Below are 17,100 nucleotides of genomic sequence, written 5' to 3' on the forward strand. Positions count from 1 at the left end.
CGACCTGATGATCCCATCCGGCGTGAACATGGAAAACAAAGCATTGGTAGCGCAACCCCTCTCCAGGCTATCCTGCCAGCCCGTGAAGCAATACATACGGATTTTATCAACTGAAAGCCGATAACAGTATGTCTACCACCATGGAAAACGAAGTGCGGCTGACGTTTCGAGCATGAGCCCATCGTCAGAGCAACAGAGGATTGTTTATCTTGTTCGCCGACAGAGCTTTCATCGATACCGGTATCCCAAATTCCCACTGCTCAGCCGTTGTGTAGTTTGTCAACAGCACATGCAAATGCGGGACGTGTCCGAAAACTTCTAACCCAGCCGTCACAATCGGTGTCGCGGCGTTTGAAGGTTACCGATGAAAGCCTCAAATCTATTTACTTTGTGACATTTTTTTGAGTGTCACGTGAAACGCCGTTGGTTGGCATCGTCGTTTGACTTTGACATTGTGCAGCGTAATTCCTCCGGATGGTTTGAATGATTACATCGCTCAGCTGCACTCGTACAAACACTTGTCATTGACATCCAGACGTCTCTCAGGTAACCGTACAAAGTGGATAAAGAGTGGGACCAGAGACTAAATTGTTTCTTACACCGTTTGATGGTGTGTTTGGAAAATGTTTCAATGTGAATCGTCCTGCAAAAGATAACTGGCCGTCAATTCGGATTGTAGGACGACATTTGTTGGCTTTTCTGAACCACCGCATGGGTGTTATCTCTGCAACGAAGGCTTGAGGCTGCTGAGGGAGGTATGCAATGGCAGGAGATTGATGGTTTGCTTGCGAGTGGCGTGTCCTTGGCAGAGTTGAATGGAAACTCAAAGCAGAGAAAGCCTGAAAGTTAAGTTTTGTACAAAGACAGGCCTGGTGAAAAACCTGGCGTGAACTTTGGGGAGGGCTTGGAAGTGGGGTTGGAAGCCGCACCATGATTGGTCTTGGTTTGAAGGTAAATGTGCGGTTAAGTGGTTTGTCATCGTAAGGAACAAGAAGATGATCCATTGGCTAAACACCCAGAAAGATTCAATATTCATTGATTGCCATGACGTCGTAAGACTTGCAGGACAGCTTCGAGGTACGCGCGCGTTTACCTCTTATCTGTGTCGCCTGGGTTTGAATCCTGACCCGGCTATAAACTGCCACCTTGGTGTTTCACATGCTGGGCGAGGCCTTCCATCGGAAGGATGTCGAAGCCAGAGGACCTGTCTGTTAACACTGGTCTTTGATGGACTTTAAAGATCCTTCAACCGTTGTCTCAGGAAGAGGAGGCGAGTCATCTCCGGGACCTGAACAAATGTCAACTTTCTGCCACTTGCGGTCGAGAATTCCAGCGTAATTGCACGATGAGTATTTCATTACACGAAATTCGATTGCAATTTATTTGTGATCTCTGGAACACCTCATCTGCTAGTTGCATCATTTTTTGGGGGGTATGGGCATGTTGCTGTCAGAGTCCCTCCCATAGATTCACTCACTAATTTTGAACTCTGCCACTCCGCCCATATGGTTGTCCTTTATGCCCCTTGCAGATGAGAGCGGAATCTGTTTTATCAACACCGTCTCTTTATTATGCTTACCAGTACTTGGTTTGTTGTGTGTTATTAGATCTGTAAGAGAGTACACCTGTCATTGTTTCTCTGGTAAGATGACATGTACAGACGCACCATGCTGGTCCATTAGGATCGTTGGAGAAACTTCCTGGACAAGTCTCACACTCTCACTCCGTCTCTCTGAAAGGACCGTCGGGTGAACCCTCCCATCTAAATTTCTTAATCCTCTTCAAGAAGTTCAGTCACTCAAGCTTTTGGGGTCTCACTATCATCCATGATCCATGATCTCTCTCTCTTGTGCAAACCACATATCTCCGTTATCCTCCAAAGCCGGTCTCAGCCTGGGCATCCTCTGTCATACAAAGTCCTTCCTTGGCACACCTGAACTCCTATCCACCTACAAGGCGTTCATCCGCAGCTTGATGGAGTACCGCTCTCCCGCAGTCTGCCAATAACCACCTTCTGGTGAAAATCCCAATATCCAAAATCTTTGCTCATCTCCACTCATTCGTCCCTCTTTTTTTTTTCTCTCTCTCTCTTTTTGTTCTCACCTATGTAACCATCTTCCTTAACGGCTCTTCAATCTCATTCTTGCCTCTATGACTTGAAGACTTCTATTCACCACCATCCCCGGTCATCCCCCATTCGCAACCATGATCTTTTCTACCTCCGTTAACCCACTCCAAGCCGAACTCTTTCCGGTTTTCTAGTTCTTCCTTCCATTTCGGTGATTGAGAGTTTGCTTGTGTATCTCTCTTGCCCATCAAATGCATCCTGCCCCACTTCTCATTTCCCCCCACATCCTTTATTTGTTCAAGTCTCCCTCTATTTTGTCCCTCAACCCTGGTGTTGGTGTCCCCCCCCCTCTTTCTACTCTTCCTTTTGTTCTCTATGTTCTCGCTCCCCTGCAGGCTTTGACACTGTTAACCCCCCCTCCCCCCATCAAGCCTGCGCAATGTTGCCAATATCCATGTGGTCGGCAATCTGCCATGTTTCTCGGTATCAATCTAATTCCAATTTAAATTGATCTCTTGTTTCTGCTGCCGCTACCTTCCCAGAGAGACCATTGGATGGATAAACCGCCCTCTGAGTGGAAGTCAAATTACCCCTGCCTGATTACCATCTCACTGTCAAATCCACTTACGGTGACATATGCAGAAAAAAAACTTCTGCACTTATTCTGTTGATGCCCTACACTATCTTAAACGTCTCAATCATCTCCTCTCATAATCACCTCCCTTCTCATATATAAAGGTCTGTCTCCTTCAACTGTTCTTTATAGGTGAGTATAGCTCGTCCTCAAATTAATCTAGTCGCGCCTCGCTGAACCCGATACGTCCTTCCTCAGATGTGGTGACCATAACTGTTCACAATATTCTGGATGAGTCTTCAATATATTCCTGTACAGTGTTAACACTTCTGCTTTTGATTTATAAATGATCCCCCTGTGAATAATACCCCAAACCCATTATCTTTACCTATAGCTGCCTGGCACTGTGCCGCCTGGTTTACCTCCAGTATCGATTACCACCCCCAGATCCTTCTCCTGTGGGACACACTCCAAAATTACCCCTTACATCCTGTAATCTCTATTTTCATTATTCTTTCCCATCCCCAACACCTTCCACTTGCTCAGGTTAAATTCCATCTGCTTGTCTTTTGCTCAGTCTATACAAGTATCAATACTTTTCATGAATCTCATCACCATCCCCTCCGATAGCTACCTTCACTGCAAGCTTTGTGTCATCAACAAAATTGGAAATCCAACTCTTAAACCCCACGATCCCAATTGTTGATGTAAATTATGAAAATTAACGGTCCGCGAATGAGGTTGAACAAATACGAAGACAAAGACTGACAACGTCACAAGATTTGAACTTTGGAATGGCATGGCGAGAGTACTACGACACGATGATGAGTATCATACTCTACTCTTTACAAAGCATTGGTGTTGCCAAAGCAGTTTCTTAGCATATGTAGCTTGTGCCATCTGATTTGCTTGCACCGCTTGGTTTACTTTGTCCAGGTGGTTTGTTCAGAACGCTGGTGATAACTCGTGTATACTTTGTGAAGGACACCGTGGCTTCTATAACGTCCATCAGTTAATGCTCACAGACAGAACACCCAGCTTTAACATCCATTCGAGGGGACGGAGTACTTTGTGATGTACACCCTTTCTGTGATGCACTGATCGGACGGTTTATAGTCGGGTCGTGAATCAAACCCAGACGAGACCGTTCGAAGGCAATTGCACAATCCCGTCACGCTGATGAAGTTCTGCTCATAACATCCCCTATCTCATTTCAGCCCACTACTCTGTAACTTCACTTGACTCTTTCCAATTAATTTCCCACGCCATGTTTTTGTCCCCCATGCTCCCTCCCCCCCCCAACTCTCTTCTCCCATTCTCACATCCTCAACCCCATCCAGATCCTCTTCCACCACCTCGTTCTTTACACCTTCACTCGTAATCTATTCTTTCTTCTTCTCAATAACATGCTATTTTTTTAAAAAAAGACAACCACCAAATATCCCACAGCATGTTCTGTCCGTTGTGTAATGTTGCAGTAATAAGTCCATCCAATCATGCAGGTGCCGGTTGAAAAAAATACTGCAATCAAAACGCTTCTTACAAAAACAATGTAAATGTTTCCCACGCAGTGTTCAAGTACAAGTACCGTATTGTGTACAAGACTTCAATTTCAATAAAATAATGCAACTAAAGATCATTTATGGAATCCCAGAAGTTTCACACTGATTGAAGCAGTCTTGTACGCCGCCTTATTTAACATGCCCAAGTACCGTACTGCAAAAAGGAAGGGGTTTTGGGAGTGCAAACGAGGTGATTTGTGTTCCGAGTGTGTAATTAAATTTAAATAAAATAAAGTTTGTAAAGGTCTTGAAAATAAATTTTATTCTGGGTTTTACCGCCGTCGACGGTCCTTTCGAGCGCCCTATCTAACACGTTACATTAGTAATTAGTGCCGGTTGTATGTGTCCATTATAACATCCTTCAAAACAGTTGTATCATGTTCTCTACTTGTGGTCATAAAAAGAGGTGGGGAGAAGAGACTTTCACACTATACTTGTGTTTTAACTTAATATGGTCATTGTCACCTGATGTAGACAGGTATCTTTTTTTTTTTTTAAATTAAAAAAAATTTGTTTATTTCCATTAAATAAGCGATTATGTCTGATCTCTTGATTTCATAATTTTTTGCTTATTTTTTGAGTTTGTTTGTAATAACATGAACCTGTCCATTCTCTGTTTATACCTTACCTGTGCAGGTGATATTTAGGGTCCAGTGATAATGGCAGACACTCTTCAAGAGGTCCAGCTCACTGAAGCTGTCCCTCTGGTCAGAAAGGATTCTGCACCGGTGAGTGTTTGAAAGCTGAACCTATTGTGTAGCCGATAATGTTTCATATACTCGGGGAGTTACACGTGCCATTGGCACTAAGCGTTCACACAATGAAGTGATTTATTTATTACCTCTGCCACCGAAGCTATTTTAATTTAGTCCTGTGGCTGATGTTTTCCTTCGAGGAAGGTAGTCACAATCATGTGGCATCGTTCGTCTTCAATAATTGAGCAATGTATAAGTTGTATCAAAATCGTTGCATGGGATGCATTGGGGGGGGGGACCACTTTGAAGCATCTGAGGAACAAACATGATTGGATGAATATAAGAGGGTTTGGCAGCTCTGAATTAATTAAAAAAAAAAAAGGATGACAAGAAATGCAGCTGAAAGAATATGTTGTACTTCGTTGATTGACCTGTCGTGCGGATTGCTGGGGAGGGACAAATGGGAGAGAAGACAATGTAGCAATGGGTGCAAAGCCAATAAAAATGTAGGATAAGACCATGAGATCTCTGGCCTGATGTTGTAATTTAGCCGAGGTGTCGTCGGTAGCTTGCCATCTTCACAAAAGACACTGGGGGGGATCTTTAACGTTTACAAGCAACCATTGCTGGCAGATGGGTCTCGCACGCATTGGGATTCAAACACAGGCTAGACAGCTCAGAGATCAATCTGCTTACCTCGAAGCTAACCAGCCCGCCCATAAGTGGTCTCAATGACTGTGACACCCTTAAAGTGTAGCTTCATTTCAAAAAAAAATAATTAAATGATGCTTTGCATTTGCAATCAAGATTGGGGGATGCATGAAATATTTAACAATTCCCGGTTCATACCCCAGGGGGTGAAGACTTAGGGTCATGGAGGTCAAAACGGGGGGGGAAAAAAAAATTTTAAACTCAAATTTGAAATTGGGACAATCCTGATGGAACTTTTTGCCACCTTTCAACTTTTCTTTAGGTGGGAAGTGTGGGGATTTGTGATGGCATGCCATCCACTTCGCTCCAGTATTGATTTGAAAACCCTGCGACTTCAACAAGTGCCAAGTCAACAATGCAATGCATTTGTCAATGTTGCGCCATTGACATGATGATGCAACCAGCATAACCGATCGCTCATCGGATTGCAGTCGAATGCACTTTTGCTAGATCTGCTCATTTTGCTAGATCTGAAATATGATGAGCACTTTTGCTGTCACACAAAGGCAAGGAGTGCGTTGTTGAGGCTGAAATAAGTTGTGCGGAGGTTTCCTCCAAGGGGCGCTTTTGGGACGTCCGTTGGTGTGCTCTCGGTGACCGATGACGCAATTGTGGCACACACGATAACTTTTAGTCCAACAGTTACACTTCGCACAATTGCTGCATTCAGTGTTTTTGGACTTCGCACAGTAAGTGCAAATTTATCACTGCTCTCGGTCAGTGAAAGGGATCTTGGACGATCACAATGATGTTTGCCTTGTTGCTGTTTGTTTACCCCCTAGCCCTTGATAAAGGACAATGTCGATCAAAGCAAAAGTCTGGACACGGTGACTATCAAAGTAAGTGTCGTCACGGATTTCAGACCTGTATGTTTAACCAAGTTCACATTTCCCAACAACACGTGATGATTTTGAATCGTATGAAATATCAACTCTCCGCTACTCCCCCCCCCCCTGATATTACGAAATCTGTTTTTCCCAACTGTTTGTCGATATTTCCTTAATTTCACCCCCCCTCCCCTCCCCCGATTTTGGATTTTAATCTTGAATCTGTCACAGGAACACGACATCGATACAGCTTACGGAAACTTGCATGTGACGGTGCACGGGGTTGATAAGGGAAACCGGCCCGCCATTGTCACCTACCATGACATTGGTCTGAATCGTAAGTACGGCCGATTAAAAGGGACTCTTTGTTTTGTCCCTCTCACCTCCTTTGCATGCAAAACACGTAAGACTGGCAAGGATGTGTGTGAGGTAAGCGTAATAGGGGTCCAGCACGAAACGGGGGAGAGGGGGAGTGTGATTCTGGCACAGCGATGGACTGTTTGGTGCCATTGGTACAATACGTTTGAGTCTGTGCTGACTGCTTCCCGCATCCTGGAAGAGCGCTTGTGTCCATCAACTCGGTCAGACACCGGCACAGCCTTTTTATTAGCTGGTTTCAAACCCGATTGTCCATGCTGATGACCTCAGGTTGACATAACACACTTTCTCGTAGCTGCGATGTGCCTTACTGTTTCCTTTGGAGTGATCTCGGGATTGCGTCGCTCCACCTCGGAGACCGATAAAGCAAGTGTTCGAGTGGCTATTACGATAAGCGTTAACGGTTGAACACTTTAGAGGGTCCGTTAAACAACAGACTGGGAAAACCCTGTGGAAAGGAGTTGCAGTTAATGTGTATTGCTGTTTGAAGGCCGAGATCATCGGTTTCATGGATTTCCAATCCGTATTTTTCACCTCTCCAGATAAGACCTGCTTTGATGCCTTGTTTGCGGATGAGGACATGCAAGAGATCATCAAGCATTTTTGCATTTACCACATCGATGCCCCGGGACAATACCCAGGGGCACCTGCTTTCCCAGAGGGGTAGGTCCACCTCGCATTTGATACCTTGGTATGAGTGGTGCAGCTTTACAGGGATCAAAAAACACGCATTGCAGGCTCAGCTTCGTGACGACGACTATCTGGTCATCTGATTGTATTCTGTTTTGCCTTTGTGTATCGTTGACGACGTACGACTGGAATCGGTTGGAAAACGATCAGCGGAATGTACACCATGTGGTACGCATCTTAATGCGGCCGTTTTGGTTTTACGTCGAGATGAACAGATTCGCTTTTCTTTGCTCCCTCTGGGTATAAATGAATCATACCTGTACCTGGTCACCTGTGGATGTGGTGTCGTTCCTTGGCATGGTATTCGTTTGAGAGCCAAACGTGTTTTTCATCCCATCGGATGAATCTGAACGAGGAATTGTTGTCCGGACGCAGATTCGAATGATCCTTTCTGACTGTCGGATGTGAAGACCGTGGTGCTCGTGGTTCTCACATGTTCCTCCGCTGCTGTTGGAACCATTAGCCGAGAGAGGACAATACTGCCGTCGTGTTTTCATTTTGGTTTTGTCCAGAATGCTCATCGCAGGTCACTTGACCATTGAGCTGGCAATGGTTTCACATGAAACTGAATTTGCTTCAATCAAAACAGTTGAGCCTTTAGTCGCACGTTTGATTTGGAAATGATTCTCATTATCCCACCGTTATTGGAGATACGATGAAGGTGAACATCGATATAGTTTCAAAATGTGCAACTTTTATTTTGAATGGTTTGGCACAACGTATATGTTGTGAGTAGTATGTGATTTAAAATTGCTTTATCAACTTTACTTTTCCTGTTTAAATTGGCACACAGGTATCAATACCCTTCAATGGAGCAACTGGCAGAAATGGTTCCAACAGTCCTCCATGATTTGGGGTGAGTAGGAGTTTTGTTTGTGCAGCATGTGTGTTCACGTGTGTATCTTTACAATACAATACAATACAGACACGGACACATCCCAGCACCTGTTTTTGTGCCGCCTTTGTTATAACCACAGTATACCACAACGGCACTCGGTGGTACGCATACCTCTGCCAGGCTGAACTGTTTGTTTTGTATCCCTCTGACAGTCCGGATCTGCATCCGGACCATAACCAAAATCTAATCAGCTTGTGCTTCTCACCTACCCAACTAATCCATAAAGTTTTATCATAATCCGTCCATAACCCTTTGTGATATCATGCTCACAGACGGACGGACAGACAGACAGACACACAGCCAGGGGTTAAATACGACCTCCATCCACCTTCGGTGGCGGAGGTAAAAATGTGGAGTAGAGAATCAAAACTAACGAGAAAGCATCTCAAAATGTAAAGCCCATCTGTGTCTGCTTTGTACTCAAACTAAATGATGAAAACAATAGCTTAAAAAAAAAAACAAGCTCAAATGAGCTAAGATCCTCGTCCTCTTAATGATGACGTCATAAAAACGAATATGACGTCATTGTGATGTATCAGGTTTGCGATAAATTATCTGTGCTAATGCCTGGCTCGATTCCCGCAAACAAAATTCAAACAGCTTGCCTAGTTTCGGAGATAATGGTATTGGCGATTTCCATTTGCGGCGATATTATGACGTCGACTTTTTTTTTTCTCGGAGGAATTTTCAAAATCGGAGATGGTTACTGTCTGCGCGGGATATTTTTACATATATATGCCAAGTTTCAGGAAGTTTCGATGAAAACTGTAGGCTGTGAAACAAAAAAGTCCACAAGAAGAAGATGAAGAACAACAACGTGAGTAATCTTAGAGATCCTCCACGAGGATCTAAAAACAATTGTACATTTTATTCATTCGTGTTATCCACATTTTGTCATCGTAAAGGTCTGATGTTTGATGTCGATTTGATGACAAAAGCTCAAATAGTAAATAATGTTATTGCCTGGACAGACACACTGAAGCTTAATAGTAAATAAACAGTTTCAAGGGAAGGCCCTCGATGTAATCGGCTTTTCCTCCAGCAACCACATTCCCGGAACTCCTCTCCAAGGCAAAAAAAACAACAACAACCAAGGGTCTCACGCTTGGTGTGCTGCGGCCAAGTTGATGAGGGCTATTTATAGTTACTATGACTTTCCCCTATGATATATTGACCCAATCATTGTTTTTTTTTTTAATCAGTATTCTCATAAAATGTTGGTTTGTTGAAATATTTAATGACAAAAGCTCAAACAGTAAAAAAGTGATGGCCAAGACAGACGGACACACACTCTCACTTACAAACCCCCCATCTCCCACTGCATGGTGGATGGGCTAACAAGGAGCACAGCTATGGAACCCTCGGCCTATTGCTTACAAAAGATTGTTGTGCATTTCTCAAGTTCCGATGTGATTCTCATCAAATCCGATGAAGTCGGAGATTTTTTTTAGTTCGGGCGACTATCAGTATTAATAAATGACAACGATGCTCTTTCTACGACAGCAATGGTGTCCAAACTCGCTGATGAAATTGTGTAGCCGTGATCTTAAAAATCTGATGTGAAGGAAATGACGCGATCAGGAGTGCAAATGAAATATCCAGACCAGGATGGTCCAAACAAACATCCATCTAAAAAATAAAATTTGTCATTTGTCTGGCTGTCTGTATGTTCGCGTTTTTTGCAAAGATGTTCATACCGCTGGGCCGACAACCAAGACATTTGGCACGCAGACCAAGTCTGACCCAGGGATTGTCCTAAAGGAATTTTCATCCACCACCTCAGCCTTTAAAGACCCCATTGACCCCTAATGCCCTTAAAACCTGAAGATGCTTTTCACCCCAAAGACTCACAAGACCCGAAAAACCCTTAAGATCTCAAAGACCCTGAAGGCTGTCTGTCCGTGCAGCCGTTTGTGAAGCCTTGTGACTATATGTCTGTTAAGTATGTACTGTTTGAACGTCAGTTGTACCCTGACACCATGCACATCTATTAATTACATACTATTGGAATGTACTTTTTAAACCTTTTGACCCCTTATATCTTTGAAGACTCTTTAAACCCCTAAAAACCCCTCAAGTCCCTTCAGACCCCTTCGATCAGTGGGGTTTTTTTTCCAAATCATTGCATATTTATATGATATGCATATTCATTGCAGAGGATAAAATCCCCAGCTAAATAGATCCAACAATGTGTTTGAAAAGTTAAATGAGAAGATCGATGCCGAACAGATGATACCAATTTCTGAATGCTGCGCACACTGAGTGCACATCGCAGTTCTTCTTCAACATCCAGTCGGTTTCTTGACTTCGTTTTCATACTCACAAGCACTGTAAGTGTGCTCGGCTTTTACTCAGCTCAGCTTTTAAAGTGTGCTCAGATTTTCAATTACTCAGCTTTAATGACTCGGCAGTCAAGACCTTCAAACAGATCAAACATTGTGGTTTTAATAATCCCCTTCTCTTTAATATTTGTGAATCCAAAGTCAACGTAACTCAAGATATCCACGTTTTTTTTGTCCCCCCCCCCCCCACTTGCCATTCCTGGATCGTCTTACTGCTGCAACTTGTAATCATTGTCTGCGGCGTTGGCTTGTAGTCATGGTGCACACCCTCGATCCCGGGCCATACGCTCCGCGTCGGCCCTGGGCCCATGTCTTGAAAACGCGGCTCCGATTGGCCGATAGAAGCCACCCGTCGATTGGAATTCAAACCCAGAAGTGACCTGAAAATTACTCCAAACTTTCATGAAGGCCAAATTTCTGTCGCAGCAATCACCGATAAGTATGTAAATCAGAGATGCAACGTTCCTCCCATTATGTGTGAGATTTCAGGCCTCTAAATGTGATCTAGTCAAATCACGTAGCTGCGAGAACCCGCACAAACGTGGATTTCAATCGCCTGGTACCAGGGTATCCCCTGGGGCTGAGGTCGCCATGGGGGCGTCATGTCACGTGTGCACCCGACGATTGCATCATTTTCCAGGAAACTAGCTGCTTCTGATTCTGAGAACTGCGATCGAAACACCAGTCCCGTCCCCAGAAACACTGGAGACGAGGGTGAAGAACGAATCGTCAAGTGTTTGGAGGTTTATCCTTTCCAGGTTTATGCATGGTAATGGAAATGACATTGATATTTTTTTTGTATGATTGTCAGGAACGCTCATTACCCCCAGGGAGAAGCCAAATTACCCCATTTTGGGGGTAATTACCCCCAGGTTGGGAATCCTGGCATTAGACCTTAACACCATTTCGACCCCTGACACCCTTCAGGCAGGTTAGACAGCTTGGACCCTTGACCATTTCGAGCTTTAAATCACTTGGACTTTTTAGACCGTTTTTACATGCTTGAGAGATTAGACCCTTTCAACTCCTTCGACACGAACTACTCTTGGAACGTACCCTTTCGACCATCTAGAATTCCTTTTAAGCACACAACGCACAAACATCTACAGTCTTCTTGCAAAACATAGACTATACTTTTTTTTTCCCAGTAAGTAATGTGCAAACTCGACCCACCCACAACACAAGGTGGATACTCGATCTAATATATAAAGAAGAAAGTTTGTTTGTTTGTTGATGCATTCAGACCCTGCAGGAACCTGTGTGACCAAAGTTTGCACGGCCTCCCCTTTCATCCAGAGGAAGGTCAATGGCATTATTTGGAGAAAAAAAATTAACCCAAGATAAAACCAGATAATTTCCCTTTCGGTCTCGATCGAGTCTTATGCTTATACACTGCCTGGGTTTTTCCCCCCCGAGAGTGATTGAGTAATATGTATTGTGAAGATCGTATGTTGAGGTTGTCATGATTTGTTGTCAACAACACACATTTAATTATTAGAGTCTTTCATTGGATTTCCCCGGGCAATGCCGGGTACTTCAGCTAGTTTGAAATACAACTCACCATATGAGGAACTGAAGGAAGAGGTTTGAAAGGTTATGACTGTTCATGTGAATCGAGAAAAGAAAAGGCTTTCATAATACGGTTCACTTCAAATGGTTCCACTTCTTGTTCGAACGAGAATTTTTAAATATTTAAAAGTATTTATTAAACGGATTTTTTTTTCTTGCAACTTGCAAACGGGGTGTGGGTGGCGTTGCTTGTACATCGCATTTAGGGCCGAGTGAGATGGCGGTGGAACTTTGCTTTTACCACCGTTGTATCCACTGTGACGGTTCACTTGTGGTGGTACCTGATGGATATGCTTCAGGATTTCAATTCAGCAACGACGAAGGAGCGGTGATGTATGTCCAAATCGTGATGTTGTGGGACATGCAGCTGGAGCTCGAAACTGGTGGTCACAGCAAGTTACCATCTCGCCAAAGCAAATATTAATCATCAGATGATTATCTTCTGATATCATTTCCTTTTGGTGCCATTTACTTAAGTCTGCAAAACCAGGAGAGGCCAAAAATAGTTCAGACAATAAAGCAAAGCAATTGGATTGAGGAATGAAGAGTGGGTTGTGAAAGAAGTAACAATATATATATATATATATATATATATATATATATATATATATATATATATATATATATATATATATATATATATATATATATATATATATATATATGATCAGACACAGGTGGAGGCCATTCAGCCCATCATGTCTGTGCCACATCAACACCACACTAATTTATCAACACTATATCAAAAGAAGAAAATGCAAAATGTTTTTTATTTGTATTTTAAAGAAAGTGTTTGTTTTTTATTTTTATTTTTTAAAAATTATATATATATATATTTCTCAGGGGAGGGGGCATGGGCTTGGGTTAAAATCACACATCAACCACACACACCCCTTAACGAGACCCCCACCAACAGCACTCCGTACACACGCACACAATCAGCCATCAATGCTCAAACTACCTAAAAGTCCTGTCAACATCCCCATACCCCTCTATCTCCATAACTTCCAGGTACCTATGGAATTAAAATTAAAACTTATCTACTGTTTTTGCTGCCACTACCTTTCCAGGGAGGCCATTCCATGCATTAACTACTCTCTGAGTGAAAGTCTCCTGCACTCCTACCATCTTAACTCTCCCCTTCTTTACTCTCAGGCTATGGCCCCTAGTTCTATCACTGTTTACTCTGTTGAATATTTCATTTGTACTTATTTTATCTCTACCTTTCATTATCTTAAACAGCTCTATCATATCTCTGAGTAACCGCCTCCTCTTTTGATTTATGAATGATCCCTCTCCGAATACAACCGAAAGCCCTATTTGCTTTACCTATAGCTGCCTGGCACTGTGCTGCCTGCTGACCTCCCGTATCTATTACCACCCCCAGATCCTTCTCCTGTGTGACACGCTCCAACATTACCCCTTACATCCTGTAATCTCTGTTTTCATTGTTCTTTCCCATCCCCAACACCTTACACTTGCTCAGGTTAAATTCCATCTGCCAATCTTCTACACAATCTATGCAAGTATCAATACTTTCCTGAATCTGATCACCACCCCCCCCCCCACCTCCTCTGCTATCCACCTCACCTCCAAGCTTTGTGTCATCTGTAAATTTAGAAAGCTTACTCTTCACCCCACTATCCAAATCATTGATGTAAATAATGAATAGCAATGGCTAGAGTACTGATCCCTGAGGTACCTCGCTACTTACCTCCTCCCAGCAAGACATCCTCCCACTCACAGCCACTCTTTGCTTCCTATCACGAAACCAGATTGCAATCCAATTAGCTACCTGACCAGCCACTCCTCAAGCCCTCACTTTGGCTGACATCCTCTGATGTGATACCTTATCAAATGCCTTCTTGAAGTGTAGATATACTATATATACCACTGCCTTTCCCTCATCCACCCAATCAGACACTGCTTCACGGAACTCTAAAAGATTTGTTAAACAGGAACTACCTTTGGTAAACCCATGCTGACGATATTTAATTAGTTTGTATTCATTTAAATGGTTCCTCATCTGATCCCTAATTAATGTCTCCAACACCTTCCCCACAATTGGTCAAACAGGTCTATAGTTTCTCAATTCTTCTCTGGATCCTTTATTAAATAATGGTGTTTCATTTCTCCTCTCCAATCCTCCGGTACTTGTCCTGACTCCAGTGAGCTATTGGAAATATCCGTTAACATCTCGCTTACCTGCTCAGCCACCTCCCTCATCACTCTCAGGTGCATATTATCTGGACCCGAAGCCTTATCTACTCTTAGATTGCCAAGCTATTAATTTACTTCCTCCACTCCAACCTGGATCTTCTGTGAAAGCCCTTCCTCACCTCCTCGATAGATACTCTCTGCTATTGGTATTCTCCTGACTGTTCTTGTGTGGAAGTTGAAGCAAAATACCTGTTTAATAAGCCTGCCATCTCACCTTCATCACCAACCACTCTCCCGGTGCTATTCCTCATTTTTTTCCCCTGATATACTTAAAGAAAGCCTTGTTATTATGTTTAATATTCTGAGCCACATCATTCTCATGCTCTCTTTTGGCTTGCTGAGTTATTTTCTTAACTTTCCTCTGTTTACTCCGATAAAGATATAAATCTAACTCCAGTCCTGTTATTTTAAACAAAATAAATCCCTTCTGATTCTCCTTTGTAGCATTCCTTATCTCACTGCTCAACCACCCTGGTCTCTTTCTGCTTCTAGTTTTACACCTCATTCGAATGTACTTACTCTGCACTTTACACATTTGGTCCTTGAGGTTTCCCATTTCTCTGATGCTGATTGTCCTGTTGTTCGGGTCTCCCAACTCTCTCCTCATACCCTCAAAGTTTGCCTTCCTGAAATCTAATAGCCTTCCTTTACTATCCTGAACTCTAACCCTGAACAAAGTCTTTGCACACACCATGTTATGGTCTCTTGATCCTAAATGCTCCTCTACCTCCACCTCCTCCACCATATTGGGATTGTTACTTAAAAGGAGGTCTAACACTGCACTCCCCTCATGGACTTATCTACAAACTGGGTTAAAAAACAATCTTTGAATAAAACTGGAAAATCCTCATCTACTCTTCCCTTTCCCTGTTCCTGGACCCAATCTATCCCTGGCAAGTTAAAAATCCCCCATAATCATCACTCTTCCCTTACTACATGCCCTTTTGAATTCTTCATGTACTCTTCATGTACTCCTCCTTCCTCCTCTTCCTTCACACCCAGAGTCCTATAAAAGCATCCTCCAGGTATCTTACTGTTTTTAAAATCTCTAATGTCGACCCATACAGAATCCTCAACATTGATTCCTTCCTTAATGTCACCCCTTTCTCTTGATGCAATGCTGTCCTTTACCCAGATTGCTACTCCTCCTCCTATTCTCTCCTTCCTATCACACCGATCCACCTTGTCGCCTTCTAATCCTGTCCTCCAATTACTCTCCTCCTTTAACCATGTCTCACTCACTGCAACTATATCGTACTCCTCGCTATCTATCTATGTATGTTTGTGTGTATATATATATATATATATATATATATATATATATATATATATATATATATATATATATATATATATATATATATATATATATATATATATATATATATATATATATATATATATATATATATATATATATATATATACATACATACATACATACATACATACATACATACATACATACACATACACTACACACCCAGACCAGGAATCAAACCCAGGTCCTCTGGTGAACTATACCAGTGCTCTGCCATCTGAGCTATCTTGGTGACCCATGGGCTGCGCACGCAATTTTATATATACATCCAGTGCCTTCAGAAAGTTTTCACACCCCTTGACTTTATCACATTTTGTTGCTGCAGCCTGAATTTAAAATGGATTAAATTTTAAAAAACATTTTTTGTCACTGATCTACACAAACAACCCTATAAATAACAAAGCCAAAACATGTTTTTTCGTAAAAAAAAATTGCAAGTTTATTAAAAATGGAAAGCTGAAAATGTCTTGTGTCAATAAATATTCAACACCTTTGCTATGACACTCTAAATTGAGCTCAGGTGCTTCCAATATCCTTTGATCATCCTTGTGATGTATCCACAACTTGATTGCAGTCCACCCGTGGCCAATTGAATCGATTAGACATGATTTAGAAAGAAACACACCTTTCTATACCAGGTCCCACAGTTGATGGTGCATGTTGGAGCAGAAACTCCACCGTAGAAGTCCAAGGAACTGTCCGAAAATGTGAATAGAATTGTGAGGAGGCATAGATCAGGGGAAGGGTACAAAACAATTTCTACAGTATTGAAAGTTCCCAAGAGCACAGTGAGCTCCATCATGAGGAAATGTAAAGAATATGGAACTACCCAGACTATTCCTAGAGCTGACCGTCTGACCAAACTGAGCAACTGGGCAAGAAGGACCTTGATCAGGGAGATGACTAAGAACTCAATGACCACTCTGACAGAATTATAGAGTTCCTTGGCTGAGATGGGAGAACCAGCTGGAAGGGCACCAGTCTCTGCAGCACTTCACAAATCTAGGCTTTAGGGAAGAGTGGCCAGACGGAAGCCACACCTGAGAAAAAGGCACATGGACACACACCTTGAGTTTACAAAAAAGGCACGTGGAAGACTCTGAGAGCATGAGGAAAACACAGCTCATTGCCCATGTAATTGCATCCCTACCATGAAGCATGGTGGTAGCAGCATCATGTTTTGGGGATGATTTTCAGTGGCAGGGACAGGGAGACTTGTAAGGATCAAGGGAACAATGAATGGAG

At 42.7% G+C, this 17,100-nt stretch overlaps 1 protein-coding gene across 1 annotated transcript in view; it reads left to right on the top strand.

The window, feature by feature from the left end:
- LOC147022440 (protein NDRG3-like) overlaps window positions 1–17,100 on the top strand; it is a 94,663-nt gene that overhangs the window by 23,152 nt on the left and 54,411 nt on the right. The window contains exons 2-6 of the mRNA XM_085893327.1: window positions 4,841–4,932; window positions 6,393–6,449; window positions 6,669–6,774; window positions 7,358–7,478; window positions 8,299–8,361. Of these exons, the coding sequence (XP_085749453.1) occupies window positions 4,864–4,932; window positions 6,393–6,449; window positions 6,669–6,774; window positions 7,358–7,478; window positions 8,299–8,361 (416 nt within the window). The 5' untranslated portion in view covers window positions 4,841–4,863. The remainder of the gene's footprint in view (window positions 1–4,840; window positions 4,933–6,392; window positions 6,450–6,668; window positions 6,775–7,357; window positions 7,479–8,298; window positions 8,362–17,100) is intronic.

Source organism: Eptatretus burgeri, chromosome 8 (genome assembly GCF_056783735.1).
Source record: "Eptatretus burgeri isolate ZD-2024b chromosome 8, Ebu_testis_v1, whole genome shotgun sequence".
Classification (NCBI taxonomy): domain Eukaryota; kingdom Metazoa; phylum Chordata; class Myxini; order Myxiniformes; family Myxinidae; genus Eptatretus; species Eptatretus burgeri.